General features: G+C 59.2%; 1 protein-coding gene across 1 annotated transcript in view; it reads right to left on the minus strand.

Annotated features, from left to right (window-relative positions):
• LOC116863050 (adhesion G protein-coupled receptor B2-like) overlaps window positions 1–6,980 on the minus strand; it is a 29,253-nt gene extending 22,273 nt beyond the window's left edge. Inside the window, 1 exon segment of the mRNA XM_032850541.1 lies at window positions 6,167–6,980. Within this exon segment, the coding sequence (XP_032706432.1) occupies window positions 6,167–6,980 (814 nt within the window).
• Window positions 6,981–13,916: the final 6,936 nt, after the last annotated feature.

Genomic DNA, 13,916 nt, shown 5'->3' on the forward strand with positions numbered 1-13,916 from the left:
GAAATGATACATCCTATCACAGTTCAGAATTAAAAGAAACAAGAAATATGGACTGCCTGGGTGGCTCAGTGGGTTAAAGCCTCTGCCTTAGGCTCAGGTCATGATCCCAGAGTCCTGGCATCGAGCCCTGCATTGGGCTCTCTGCTCAGCAGGGAGCCTGCTTTCCCCCACCCTTGCCTGCCTCTCTGCCTTCTTGTGATCTCTGTCAAAAAATAAATAAAATCTTAAAAAAAGAGAGAGAGAGAGATGGACTGCCTGACTACAATAAGAGCTATGTGGAAAGGGAGTGCCACCTCCTTCTTGTCATCCACATGCTTTCCTCTCTGCGATTGGTGTTTCCTCCCCTTCGGATGCCTCTCCTCCACCTCAATCTGCCAAAATTTTCTACATGTTAAATGCTGCCTCCTCCAGGAAGCCTTCCTAGGTTGACTACACAAGAGTTTGGCTACCCTGGTCCCCTCTGTGGCTGAGACCCTAGATTGGTGCCCCCTGCAGCTGTGAGTATCCTGGACTTGTCCCTCTTGTGAGCACTACAGGAGGGTCTCAATCTCCCTCGCTCCTCTCGCATTGAGGACCTAGCTCTGAGCCGCTAGACAGAAGACAGGCCTTTGGGAAACACAGGCCAGATATCTCTGAGTGTTCCCCCAGCCCAGTGATACAGGAGCCGCTCTTGTTTCCCCCCTGGTGCTGGCAGGCAGGGTGGGTGCAGGCTCTCTGCCATATGAGCAGGACTGCAGACACCTGCTCCCCCCATGCTCTGCAGACCCTGCCCCCAAACCCCACATAGTACAGCCCCCTCAGCCTCCTTTGTCATGAATGTGTTAAAAATAACCACGATAATCATCACTTCCACGGGGAGAGCAGTGCGATTTACAAAGCGGTCCTCCCTCCCAGGGCTCTCTACATCCTCCCTGAGGCTGGCCCCAGAGCCCTGAGTAGGCACCAACAGATCCCCTTGAAACAGGGCTCTGTCATGTCCCTCCATGGCTTCCCACCACCAGCAGTGCCTCCCAGACCTGCAGGGAGGTTGCACTGGGAGATGGCTTTGAGAGCCCCAAGCTCTTCCTCTGCAGTCCAATGCAACTGGGTATCCCCATGAGAGCAGATGCCCAGCCACAATGCCAGCTCCCCGCCGATGACTCCCTCCCCCAAGCTGCGGGCCTGTCGGCCCAGCCTCTCACCAGAGCAAGCTGGGGCACTGCCACCTCCCCCACGTGGCCAGCGGCTCCTGGAGAGCAGGGACCACATCTGACTCATCCAGCCTCATCCATCCTCCTGGCCTCCCCCATGACACCCAACTTCTTGCTGCCTTACCACCCTCGGCCAGTGGGGGCAGGGTCCCAGGGTCTGGGGATGGCAGTCAGAGCCTGGCCCCCATCTCCCATCTCCAAGGCTACTGCCCAGTAGCGCCAGTCTACTAGGCCCCCAGAACCACATGCCCACCTCCACATTCTTGCACGGGCTGCTTCCTCCTGCAGAGCTGCCCCAAAGCATGCAGTAGGAAATGACTTGGGGTGGCTCGCAAACATTCCATTAAACAACGCTGGATCGTGGACTGAGGCAGTTCCCCCTTCCAGGTCTCTTTTAATTAGGGTGAGTTCCTACCAATCTGCCTGGGGTGGTATATTTTGTGCCTGCCCTGATGTCAGGAATAGGACCCCTTCCCCTACTTTAAAACCTCAGAAATGTCCCAGTTAAATAATAAATTATAGGGCTGCTTTACTTTTAATCCTTCCAAACGCACACAAGATAAAAGTCCCCAGCACGTGCTCATTTCTCTTTCTAACAAATCGAGAGGAAAGACAAGCAGCTAGTTAGAATTTACTACCGTCGCTTTGTTTTCACTACGGTTGTCTCTTCCGTTATCTTCTCCTTCAAATAAGTGATACTCCCTTTCTGTTTATGATGTGAAATTTCTTCCTAATACATTTGACTTTAAAAGTGATTCAATTAAAAAAAAATTTCACGGGCTAGTGGATTCCTATCCAGTCCTCAAAACCCAACTCCGAATCACCTTCTCTAGACTGCCTTCCCCCCACTCTGTGGTTGAATCCCTCACTCTTCCTCCTCCCTTGACCTCTGGTCCATGTACATCATACCTACCGAACTAAATTAGGACACCAAGTGGCGACCAACTAGGGATTTACCACGTATGAGACACTGGGCTAAGCACTGACCCACAGTCTCTTGCTTCATCTTCATGGTAACTCCGTGAATAGGCTCTACTAGCAATTTTACAGGTGGTAAAGTGAAGGTGAGGACACAGCTAGTCAGTGGTGGGGTTGGGAACTGAACCAGGGACTGGGCGACTTCAGCCTGTGATCACTGTCCCCTAGTGGTGGCTCTCCCCAATCAGAGGGCAGGTATGTCTGGCTCATCTCGGATCTCATCCACTCAGAGACGCCCCGAGGCCTGGCACACACTCCACTCTGATAAAGACATGAAGATGTGCATGTTGGACAGGCTGGGACTGGGTCCCTGCTGAGATGTCTCAGGAATCTGCCCCCGCCCCCACCATCCTGTAACGGAGCACACAGAGCTCCAGCGGCACGGGTCGGGACTGGAAGAACCTTCTCTAGGTCTCCCTGCCCTCTCGCTCCTGCTCTGAGAGAGGCCCAGCCTCCCCAGTGTCTGAGCCCCAAACAAGCAGTGAAGGCTGCGTTTCCTGCCACCAGACAAGCCTGGCCAAAAGAGGACAGCAGGGCGTGAGCGCTGGGAGGAGAAAGACCAATCGAGGACTGGGTTGGGCAGGTAGAAGTAGCTTCCTGGAGGAAACAGGGCTTGAGCAGCTTTGGGAAGAATGAGGAAGATCTGGATAACCGAGGGCAAAGGGCATTCTAGGAAACAGCCAAGCACAGGTGGGGAGTCCAGCAAGCAGGGACTCCGGGGCCAGTGAGGAGCCCCGGTCAAGGGCAGGATAGAATCAGAAGGAAGACTGAATAGCAGGGGGCAGTGGGGTCTGGGATGGGGCCGGAATGCCAGGTTCAAGAGTCTAGGACGCGACAGGGAGTCTGGGGATTGGATCAGGGAAGTGATATGCAGAGGACGAGAGGTCCTGAGGCCCCCAGGGGCAGCCCCTTGTCCAAGTCACCCTACAGCAATGGCAGAGCGGGGATGTGAACTTTTGCCGCAGGAATGGAGCCGGGGTGATGGGGAGGTGGGTGAGTGGTAACCAGCCAAGGATGGAACAGTGGCTCTGGGGAGGGCAGAGTGTGTGAGAGAGGAGGGGGAGGGCTGCCAGAGCGAAAGACACCTTCTCCCGGGTATCACTCCACACAGCCCTCCCCACTGGCCTGTGCCTCATCAGGTCACGAGGGTCTGCGGGCAGGAACTGCGGGGTGGCAGCTCTCTCTTCCACCCCCCAACTGCGCCCCCGATTCCTGCCCCGGCCTCGGCCGGCATCCGCTGAGCTCCTTCCTGCCTGCCTTCCCTTTCTTCCTCTCTCCCCACTTAACAGATTGCGGCAGCAAGATGGCACAAATTTATGGCTCAACTCACCAAAAATAACAAGAGATCTATCAAAGGCAGTTTGCGTGAAATTAACAGGCGCCTGTACCCTCTTGTCAAGTGCACTCAGCTCTGAGGCGGGCCCCGGCACTCCGCTCCAGCGCTGCCCACCAGCGCCCGGCCTCGTGGCCCTTCCAGCAGCGCCCCAGCCCCACTCTACTTGGCCTTGCCATGCACTCCACTCAGGGTCTCCCAGGGAAGGGGAGCACCACTCCCTTGCTGAAGTACCTGGCAGAGGGGCCAGGCCAAGGGTCTTACTCTCCCTGCTCGCCACCATCCCCACCAATCTTGTCCTCAATCTGGCAGTTCCACGTGCGAGCCGGTTCTCCCCGGGCTGGTACGTGTGTCCAGCTGGCCCAGCGGGGCAGGGGTGGTGCTGCCACCAGGCCAAAGTGCCCTGAGCCCTGATGATGTCTTGGCCCTCCGACGCCCCCTGCCACATGGAACGAACTAAGCCATATGTCCATTGTCTCTTGCCCCGAAGAGATTGAGCAGAATGAAGGAGGTGGCAGAGAGGGAAAGTCTCTTGCCTGCCTGCCGGGGAAAGGAAGGAAGTCTGGGCAGCAGTGTCCTGTGCCAGCCCACTTAGGAAGACAGACGCCACCTCAGCCCTGGCAACTCCCCCCAAGGGCCCTCCCTCCAGGCAACCCAAAGAGCATCCTGAAAACAGGCCAAGCAGGATAAGGAGCAAGAGCTGAGGTCAGGCGTGGAACAGCTGGGAGCCTGAGGCTCCCTGCTCGGAGATGATACCAGGCCTCGTGCCCAGGGACTGGGAGCATCCAATCTCCACGCATCCCCAGTCCCAGAGGCCCCTGCAGAGGCTGTGATGATGATGGCAACCATGGTGGCCTTCCCATAAGCAGCCCTCTCTGACTCCCAAAGACACCCCAACTATCAACCAACTCCTGCTTCCGGCTTCCCCCACCCCAGCTGGCTGCTCCTGGCTCCGTGCTCCACATGGCAGCCTGCCCAGATGCTGCTCGCCCATGAGGGGAGAGCCTTGCTCCGTCCACTGCGGACCACTGGGCCAATGGACCACAGGGAAATCCAGACAAAAGAGCCTGCCCTCTGCTGAGCATGATGGGGGATGCCCCCACAGAGTCCTAGGCAGTGACCGCCAGGCAGGAAGAGCCATAAACCTCCTGATATACGCCTGGCACTCTCCGCCGATGTTCGACAAAGAAGCGAAATTCAATTTCTTCCAGCAGGCACTAAATCCCAGGCCGGCCTCCAGGGCCTGTAACCTGCCCACGGCCTGGCTGTCACTCGGACGGCTTCATCGACCAATGTTAAAGGCCAAGCTGGCCAGGAGAAGAGGCCAGAGCAAGGCCACTGGGCACTTGCCGTGGATAGGCATGGTGCCAGATGTCTCCTGGGGGAGGCTGAGGAGCCTCCCCCCACCGCATTGGGAGAGGCCACGGTCACGATAACTAGCCCCTCTAATAGAGAGATATCTCCCCATTTTACAGATGAAGAAACTGATGCCAAAAGATGGGATCCGCGGAAGGGGACGGTCAAAAGCGGTGCCCAACTCCAGGGCTCTGGCCTCCAAAGTAGGGGCGGGGACAGGTCATACTCCAACATTCCTAGTGGCCCTCACACAAGACCCCTTGCCTCCCTGTAAATACTCGCAGGCAGATCTAGATGCTTCTTCTGACTTCCAGCCCTGCATGACATCCTCATACTGGTAGGCCAGGACCTGTTACCCCAAATGGGGAAACTGAGGCCCGGAGAGGGAGGGAACTCCCTCTTAGCACCAGAGCTGGGGACCGGATCCCAGATCTACCTTCCTCCCAACCCACTCCCTGCCAGGTACCCTGGCCAGTCTTGGGACTCGGGATCCAGACGAGGGGATGGGGGGCCTTGAAGCTGCAGGAAGGAGGGTGGGCTGAAGGTGGCTGTGCTGAGGGAGCTGTTGTGGGAGCAAGAGCCGCCAGGACTTGAGGGCTCGCAGAGCTTTTGCCCAGTCAGCAGGAAGCTCTAGCAGCTGGCAGCCTCGGTCCCAGAAGACATGGGCCCAGAGGGGGAGATGGGGGATGCTGGGAGCTGAGCCAGTCCAGCCCTCCAAGGCAGCCTCGAAGCCGGGGCCTCTTCACCCAGGCACATTCTTCTGCACCTCCCTCTGCCCTGACCCTGGGGCCACTGCCAAAAGTCACTGACCCGTTTGGACAGGAACAAGTCCCTGCTCCCTGCTGACTCTCTGGCCTCCAGGCAAACTTGTCAACTTGCAGTGCCAGAACCTGCCACGCTCACTCCCAGCTTGGGGCCTTTGTTCGCACCGCTCCCTCTGCCTGGAATGCCCTGACCGCTTCTTTGGCTTGGCTGGCTTCCACTCGTCCTTCAGATCTCTGCTCCTGTATCACTTCCTTCAGGAAGCCTTCCTTGATTGCCCAGTGTGGAGCGTCCTCTCCCCAGGTTCACCACACCACACTGGCCGATCTCTGCCCCCCATTCACCCTGCCCAGACTGCAACCTCTTCGAGAGTGAGGTCTAACCCAAATTCATTTCAGGGACCCCAACATCGGAACAAGGCCGGACACAGAGGGGACGTGGGTGAAGGACCACACGAATGGCCTGGGGGATCTGTCCAGACAGGCATCAGAGGGCCCCCTGGGCCGCCTTGACGTACCCACCCCACCAGGGCCCTGCTCAGACTCACCATATCTCATCTCGGTGGTAAACAGGTCATTGCTGCTCCCTGAATGTAAATCGGCCTCAGCGGGAGGGGCCGGGCCCCCAGGCACCAGGGCATTGGACAGAGTGTGGGCAGCAGGAGGGCCTGGAGGCGTGGTGGTGGCGGGAGCGGCCCCCGCCTCCCCGGGGCAGCTGCAGCCGGGCTGGGCGAAGCCACAGGCCCGGCCGGCCACGCGGCCGCACTCCTCGCTCCAGCGGCAGAGGACGCCGCAGGTGAACTGGCTGGAGTTGTTGTTGTTGATGAGCAAGACCTCGACGAAGCGGAAGGCCAGGGCGGCGGGCGCTAGCAGGCGTGGGGCCTCTGAGGGCTCTGCCGACAGGCACAGCTGTACGAAGTTCTTGTCGAAGTGCAGGAAGGTGAAGGGGCCCGAGCCGCCGCACAGCTCCAGCCCCGCTGCCGCCTCCTCTTCCTCCTCTGGCTGCCCCGCCTCGGCCTCGGCCTCAGCCTCAGCCCGGGCCCCCGCCGCCTCCTCGGGGCTAGGCCGCAGGCAGGTGAAGTTGACCAGATAGTGGTCCAGGGGCAGCAGACGGGGGGCGAAGTGAGTGCACACCTGCTCCTGGCGGTTGAAGCGCAGGTAGAGGGAGTACTTGGTGGGGTCGGGGTTCTCCAGGGTCCAGGAGCAGCCCGAGGCGATGGTGGGGAAGAGGTCCTGCAGTGAGAAGGCCCCGTAGAGCACGCCCGAGGCCAGGGCGGAGCAGGCGCTGGGGGCGGGGTCGAAGGCGGCGGCCAGGCGCAGGGACAGAATCACAGATAGTAAGAGGGGACAGGCTGGGGTCATCCTATGTCCCTTGCCCTGTGGAGAGAGATGGTGGTCAGCGGTCCCAGGCACGGCCAGCCTGAGCCCTCAGTCTCCTGTGGCTCACTCCTGGTGAGCCTCGTGGTGACGACTCTGAAGTCACCCATGTCCACCTGTGTGGTCTTAGATGGGAGGACTCCACTGCGAGGAGCCTCGGTCACCTTACCTGTACAATGAAAGCATGTGGGAGAGTGCCTGACTCTGGCAGCCCTTAAGAAAACACATCAGTTGTTGTCTCTGTGATTGTCTCTGTTGTCTCTGTCACCCTGTGATTCCTCGGTCAGTCCCACCAGCCACGGGCACCTGGCCTGACTCTTGGATCTAGCCCCGTCCCCGCCACCCAACCGGAACTCTCCAGAACCCTTGCTCTCAGTCGCAGTGTATCGTGATCAGCTGTGAGGCGTGTCACGCGTAATCCAGTGGCAACTGTCAAAGGAGCAATGTTTGACAACAATTTGCTTTTTTATAAATCAGAGCAATTCAAGGTTATTCCCGGAACAATATTCTCACTTGCTTTACTGAGTGGGTGGGGAAAGGGGAGAAGTTACTGGCGAGCCAGGGGCTGGAGAAACCTGAGCCACGCGCATGGAGGGGATGTAGCAAGGATGAATGTCATGAGTACTTATGGGGTGGGTTTCCTAGTGGAAACAATGGGGGGAGGCATCTGCAAAATGGGTGCACTCTTCCCCTTACCCTTTCTTCCCTTCCTGCCATGGGGTTATCTTCCCAGGCCTGGCTCAGGGCCCGCTACTCCCAGTGAGACCACCAAGCCATCTCCCAGCTTGCAGCTCCTACAGCCCTTGCCTGCGAGTCCATAGCCCTGGTCATCACCTCTATCCCCTGCTGTCCCCCCAAGGCTAGCTCATTCATCTCAAGGAGTCTTCAATCTCCTAGGAGTGGAGACAAGAGTTCACCGATGTCTCCCTCCCGGCCAAGTGCTGCACGGAGCTGAATGCCCAGCAGGTGTGAATGTACTCCTGGTGTGGGCAGGCAACCAGGACCCAGGCCACACCCTGACAGATACGCAGGGTGGTCAGGCCCAAGTGGACAAAAGCTGGTGGGCAGGGCGCCTGCAGGTACCCTCCCACCCACCAGGCCAGGCCAGAGCCACTGCCCACAGCCCGCCCAGCCTCCACCCTAGCTGTCCAGAAAACAGAGCCTGGCACCTAGGCTGGCTCAGTCCTGCTTCCAGCCCTGCCCCCGAGGTGATCCACGATGCCTCCCTCCTCCATGCCAGCAGCATAGCTCACAGCACTGGATGGGCCCCTAGAGCCTGGTTGCTCCACATTAGAGGAGAAAAGATGAGGCTCCAAAAGGGGCAGCAACCTGCTCAAGATCACACAAGAGAGATCCAGCTGGGAGTAGAAGCCTGGATCTGAAGCCCCTGGCCTGCGGTTCCCTCTGGTCCACCAACAACCTCTTGCTCCATCCCCTTCCTTGCCCAGGCTTCAGGCCCAAAAGACAAGCCATTAGCTCTGGGAACTTGAGTCACAAACAGAGAATAATTCACAGGTGTAGCCAGATGTTCCCAAGACCCAAAGGCTCCTCAGGCACAGATTTCCCCTTGGCTTTTTGGGAGCCTCAACAGAGGCTGGCAGGGCAGGGGTGGGCGGGCAGGAATTAGCACCCCAGAATTCCAATCCCTGTGCAGCATCCAAGGAACGCCTCACTGCCCCAGATCCCGCACCTGCCCCTCCTCAACTATGGGGGAGAGGGTGGGTAGAGGGACCAGCTCAGGCAGGCTCATTTACTGGGGAGGAGCCACCCCACCCTCTTCCAGAGACCCGTGTGGAGTTATTCAGCAGAAGTCAGAACAGGCTGCATCTCCACTGCTCTCGCCAGAACTGACAAAGGGACGCAGGAGCCCTGCCATCCCTGCCCCACATCATGCCTGTCCCAAACCGTGCAGCCCGCCCGGCCCGCTGCGGCACCAGCAAAGCCAGGAGCTGATGATGAGTGACATCCGATCCCCCCCGCTGCCCCCAATTATTTTTAAGCAGGCTGCAAAATTCAGGCCATAGCTACAGCTCAGCAGAGGGGAGGTGGGGGCTCATTATAACTGGCCTCGCCTCCCCCACTTAGAGCAGGGTGGGGACTACTACACGCGTACACACACACACACACACGCACGCATGCACAAGCTTGAACATTGCTTTGCCGTGTGCACCAAGGCACATATGCACAGACTCATGAAAAGACAGGTGTTCACAGGCATTCTGCACATGAACAGATACCCATGCACACAAACACACACACAGATCAGTGAAGCCACTGTGAATTCACACGCACACTAGGGTACAGGCACTCACATGTACAAGGCATGAAGAGCCAACCACTTAAACACTTGCACAGGGAGGCAAATGTACTCTGCTCGTGTGAATACATCCAGGTAGCTGGCTCTTTGAGGCTTTAGCTCATGACAGCTAAGTGTCAGGCAGGATCTGACTTGCAGCTCCTTCCTTTGTGTGCAGTTCCTGAAGATGGGGGGCTCAGACCCCGCCCCCAACCCTGCCTCCTGGGCCTCAGCCGCTCCCTCCTCCACAGCCCTGACCAATCAAGAAGACCTAGGTCTAGACCCTCCGAGGTGCAGCCCAGCTTCTGCACAACTGAGCCACCTTGAAACCCTGCCTAAGCCCCCTCCTCCGCTCAGTCTCCTTCAGACACCCCCTTCACACCAACTGTGAAATTTCACCTGGGGTCTCTATAACCCTCGTGGTTCCTTCAGTGACATAAGACTTCTGGGGGCCCTTTATTTTAACATCATTCCCCATCCATAAAAAAAAAAGCAAAAAGCCTAATTCCAAGCTAAGTCAGAGAGAGCCTCTCCTGGGAGGGGACCTAGAAGAATCCTTATGTCACAGGCAGCCCGGGTGGTCATGGGCCATGATCACCCTCCCTGAGCCTCAGTTTCCCCCTCTGTGGAATGGAGACCATGACCCCTGCCCTCAGGACTGGGCCACCCTTCTCATTCAGCCTCCCGGTGAGTTCCTAGCACGGAGCCTGGCCCAGGCTGAGGACTCACGTGCTCACTTCCCCTTCTTCCCTCCTTCTGAGAACCTCACAAACTCCCTGATTCCCTACTGAGGTCCACCACTATCTCTGGGAAGGCCCTTTGGGCTGAAACACGGAAAGTACTTTGCTACCTCCAAGCCCAGCACGATCACAAACGTGCCCAAGAGCTGTAGAGGACAGGTATGGAGCTCAGCTCTGAGGAAGAACTTCCTGGGTCAGGAGGTTAATGGAGAGGATAATCAAAAGTCCTCCTCCCTCACTCAGGATTTCAGTGGGCTGAGATGGGTGAGCTGCCGGTTGGCATAATCTCAGTCTCCCTTGGGAGACTTGGGCTACCCCCTTGGGCTTCTTCCACCACATGCCTGTCACCCGCCAGCAGAACTGAGAATCCCACCCTCTGCCCAAGCACACTGAGACCCTGTTCCTCCCCAACCCGACAGGCCGCCGGCCTCGGGCTTCCCCTTCTGTACCGAAGAGGGAATCGGAGGCTTTCGCAGCAGCTGGCAGGGACAAGACTGGAGACGCGGGGTGGGGGGGGGGCACCTCAGGGCAAGGGCTGGGGCTCTGGGATCCCCGGGATCGACCCCCTTGCGCCCTGCGGGCTGTGAGCAGCGGTGCTGGGCAGCGGAGCGCCAGGAGGCGGGGCCCCGGGCGGGGGAGGGGTGGCGGTGGGGGAGGGGGCGAGGCGGTGCGCGCATGGGTCGCGTTTATCCACCTGGCAGCTCCAATTCGCCGGCCCGTCACTCACCCTCCGCCTCCCAGGCACTCGCTGCGGGGCCGAGCCCAGGCCGACACGCGGGTGGGGACCCTCCACTCGGGGCCTTCGGGTCCCCTGCCCATGCACCGGCCGGGTGGCAGGATCCTTAAGACCCTGGGCGGGGGGGTTCTCCCGGAGCTCTGATACCCAGGAGGGCGCCCACCTCCATCCAGTTTCTGGAGCTGGTGGGCAGGACCGAGGGGAGGGGGCTCTCCGAGTGCGGCGCCGCCTTCTCCACAAGGCAAAGAGGGCCACTCCTCCTCTAGCTCTGGGGTCTTTCGGCTGGGGGAGGGGCCCTCCCGCACAACACTTCGGGGGGGTGGAGGGGGCGGGGCCGTGAGGGCGGCGGGGGGGGGGAGGGGGCGGTGACTCAGCCGCCCTCCGCCCGCCTCCCCGGAACTTTGCAGCAGCTGGAGCCGCCGTTGCTACAGGAACCGAAAGCTTTTGTTCCCCAATGTCAGGGCTGCCCGGGCAGACTGGAGGCTGGGAGGCTGCAACTCCCCGGTGGGACCCAGACCCAGCCACACTGCCCAGAGGGCTTCCAGCAGCCAAACGCCACAGATTCGAGCGTTCTCTCTCCCCCTCACCCGCCCTTCCTCCCGGCAAAGCCAGGTTTCTTCGAACTCTTGGGGTCCTCAGGCCAGGTCGCCCCCTAACTCTGACCTGGAGCATTAACTGTCCTGGAAAGTTCCCGATGGCATCTGACCCCCTGGGGAGAGGTAAGAGGTTCCTCTGTGCACCATGTACTCTTCTGTGGCTGATTTCCCACGTGGGCCCCCCTAACAGGCAAGCCTACCTTTGGGGACCTTGTCTTGGGTTTCTTCCTTGCATTTATCCTACCTCCCCAGACCCTACACTTGAACCAGAACCTCAGAAGCCTTGGCCTGGCTTTCACTGATGAGCCTGTGGCCAGAGCAGATCCCAGAGCAGTCCAGTGGGATGGTGAAGGATGGGTGAGGGAGGGGAGAGGCTGACAGTCACAGGCTCCCTGGACCCTCTCTGGGAGCTGGGTGGTTTCTGGCTTTATGATCCTGGGGGTTAGAGTGAAGTCACTAGAACCTGTTCTGCACTTTTCCTCTGGGAATAGGAATGGTGTGGAGAGGGGCCTGACCTTGCTCTTAAAGACAGCCCAATAAACCAATCGTTGTTGAGCATTACTAGGTGCCAGACATTCTATACAATCTAATTTCATTCTCCCAGCAACTCTATGAGGCATTTATCACTGACCCATTTTATAGAGGGCCACCTGAGGCTCAGAAATGTTACACAGCCTGCCCAGGTCACAAAGCTTTTTGAACCCAGGTCATCTGGCCAAAAGCTGACTTACTATCTACTTACTCAACTCCGTTACCTGGGTGTTGGGAGGGAGAGAAGAGGGCAGAGACCAGCTGAGACTTCACTTGGGGTTACAGAAATGCCTACCGCACGCGCGCACACACACACACACACACACACACACACACCTCAGGCTAGACCTCTCCCTTTCTCAAGAGTGATGGGGGAAGGGGGATAGAAGAGGGGAGAAGAGAAGGCAGAGAAGAAGGGGGGGGGGATCTGTCAATCTCAGTCCAGGGAAGACCCTCCCTCAAGCCTCACCACCACCACCATCAAGGCATAACCCATCCAGAGTCCCCACTGACCCCTATGGCAGCAGGGCGACAGTCCCCAGGTGCCTGCTCTGTCCTAGGGCCAGGTGGACTCCCCCACCGCCTATGCCATGCCCAAACAGGACTAAGCCCACCTTGCCCCCACCCACCACCTAGTGGGGACTGCCATAGGGTAGACAGAGGCTCCCTGGGGACACCTGCCCAAGCCTAAAAGAGCCCATCCAGACCATCTCAAATCTAGCGGTCATTACTGCTGGTCTGTCCCTGCTAGCTCAAAGGGCTCCTGAATTCCTGCTGGGATAAGCCTTCTACCCCACCCCACCCCACCTCACCCCACCCCATCCCCAGAGCAGAGGATCTGACAACCAGAACTGTTCCCACACGGCTAGCACGAGGGGGCACCCGGCCTCGCCCGCCAACCTCTTCTTCCCCAGGGACTTCCCAGCGCCAGTCCCGCAGCCACCACTGCTGCTCCGGCTGCGGAAACCTGGGGCTACCCGCGGAAGGAAAAGGGGCGGCAGGTCCAGGACTGCGGGCAGGGGGCGCCAGAGGACGCCCAGGGGCCCGGCGGCAGCTGGCGAGGCGGGCAGGAGGACAGTATCTCTGGCCCGGGAGCCCCTCCCCCCCGCGGGCACCAGACCCTTCACCCGCTCTGCACCGGCCGCGGCGCAGAGGACTTCCCTCGTACCGAGCTGACTGCGGGAGTGGCCGCCAACTTCACAACCTACACCCCCCCCCGCCCCCACCCCATCATGCCAGTCCCCGGGGCTGCGGGAGGGTGCGTTTGGTGCCCGGCTCTATGCCCCAGGGGTGGGAAGAGAAGGATGGGGGATGGACAGACTCCGACCAAAGATGGACACGGGAGCCAGGGATGCAGGGCCAGTCGAGATCCTGGCCGGGGAGGAGGGGGCTCGGAGCAGACATGGGGTACACGGCCCCAAGTCCAGGCTGAGGGGGAGGAGACCTGCAGCAGAGATTGGCGAGGGATAGAGAGACTCCAGGCAGATATGGGGGAGGAGGCATCGGGACAGAAATAAGAAGGGAAGCATGGTCGGGGTACTGGCGCGGGGAAAGGCAGTAACTATGGGCAGACATGGATGGGAATAGGAAGGACTCTGGGCAGAGATGAAGTGGAGGGGAGGAGCAGGGTCCGGCATCCAGACGAGGAGGGGCGATTAAGGGGGAATACACAGTCGAGCTGCAGGTTGGAGAAAGGGGCTCTAATCAAGGTGGGGGGCGCACTGCCAGGATCCAGGCTAAGATAAGAAGAGACTCCAGACAGCAATGGGGGTAAGGTCTGGGTCAGGATTTGAGGGGGGGGGCTTTAGCAGAAATGGGTAAGGGGAAGAGGGTGGAAAAGGGACTTACCAGAGATGAAAGGGGCTTCGGCCCCAGGCTTGGAAGTTCCCAAAGAGATGGGAGTGGGTAGATGCAGAAAGAACTCAGTTCGGGAGGGGGAGGATTCAACAGAGATGGGGCAGGGGAGCGCCCGGAGTCCAGGCCGGTGCGGAAACTCGGGACCGCGCCGGGAGGGCTCAGTGC

Source organism: Lontra canadensis, unplaced genomic scaffold, assembly GCF_010015895.1.
Source record: "Lontra canadensis isolate GAN:19392208 unplaced genomic scaffold, GSC_riverotter_1.0 scaffold486, whole genome shotgun sequence".
In the NCBI taxonomy this organism is placed as follows: domain Eukaryota; kingdom Metazoa; phylum Chordata; class Mammalia; order Carnivora; family Mustelidae; genus Lontra; species Lontra canadensis.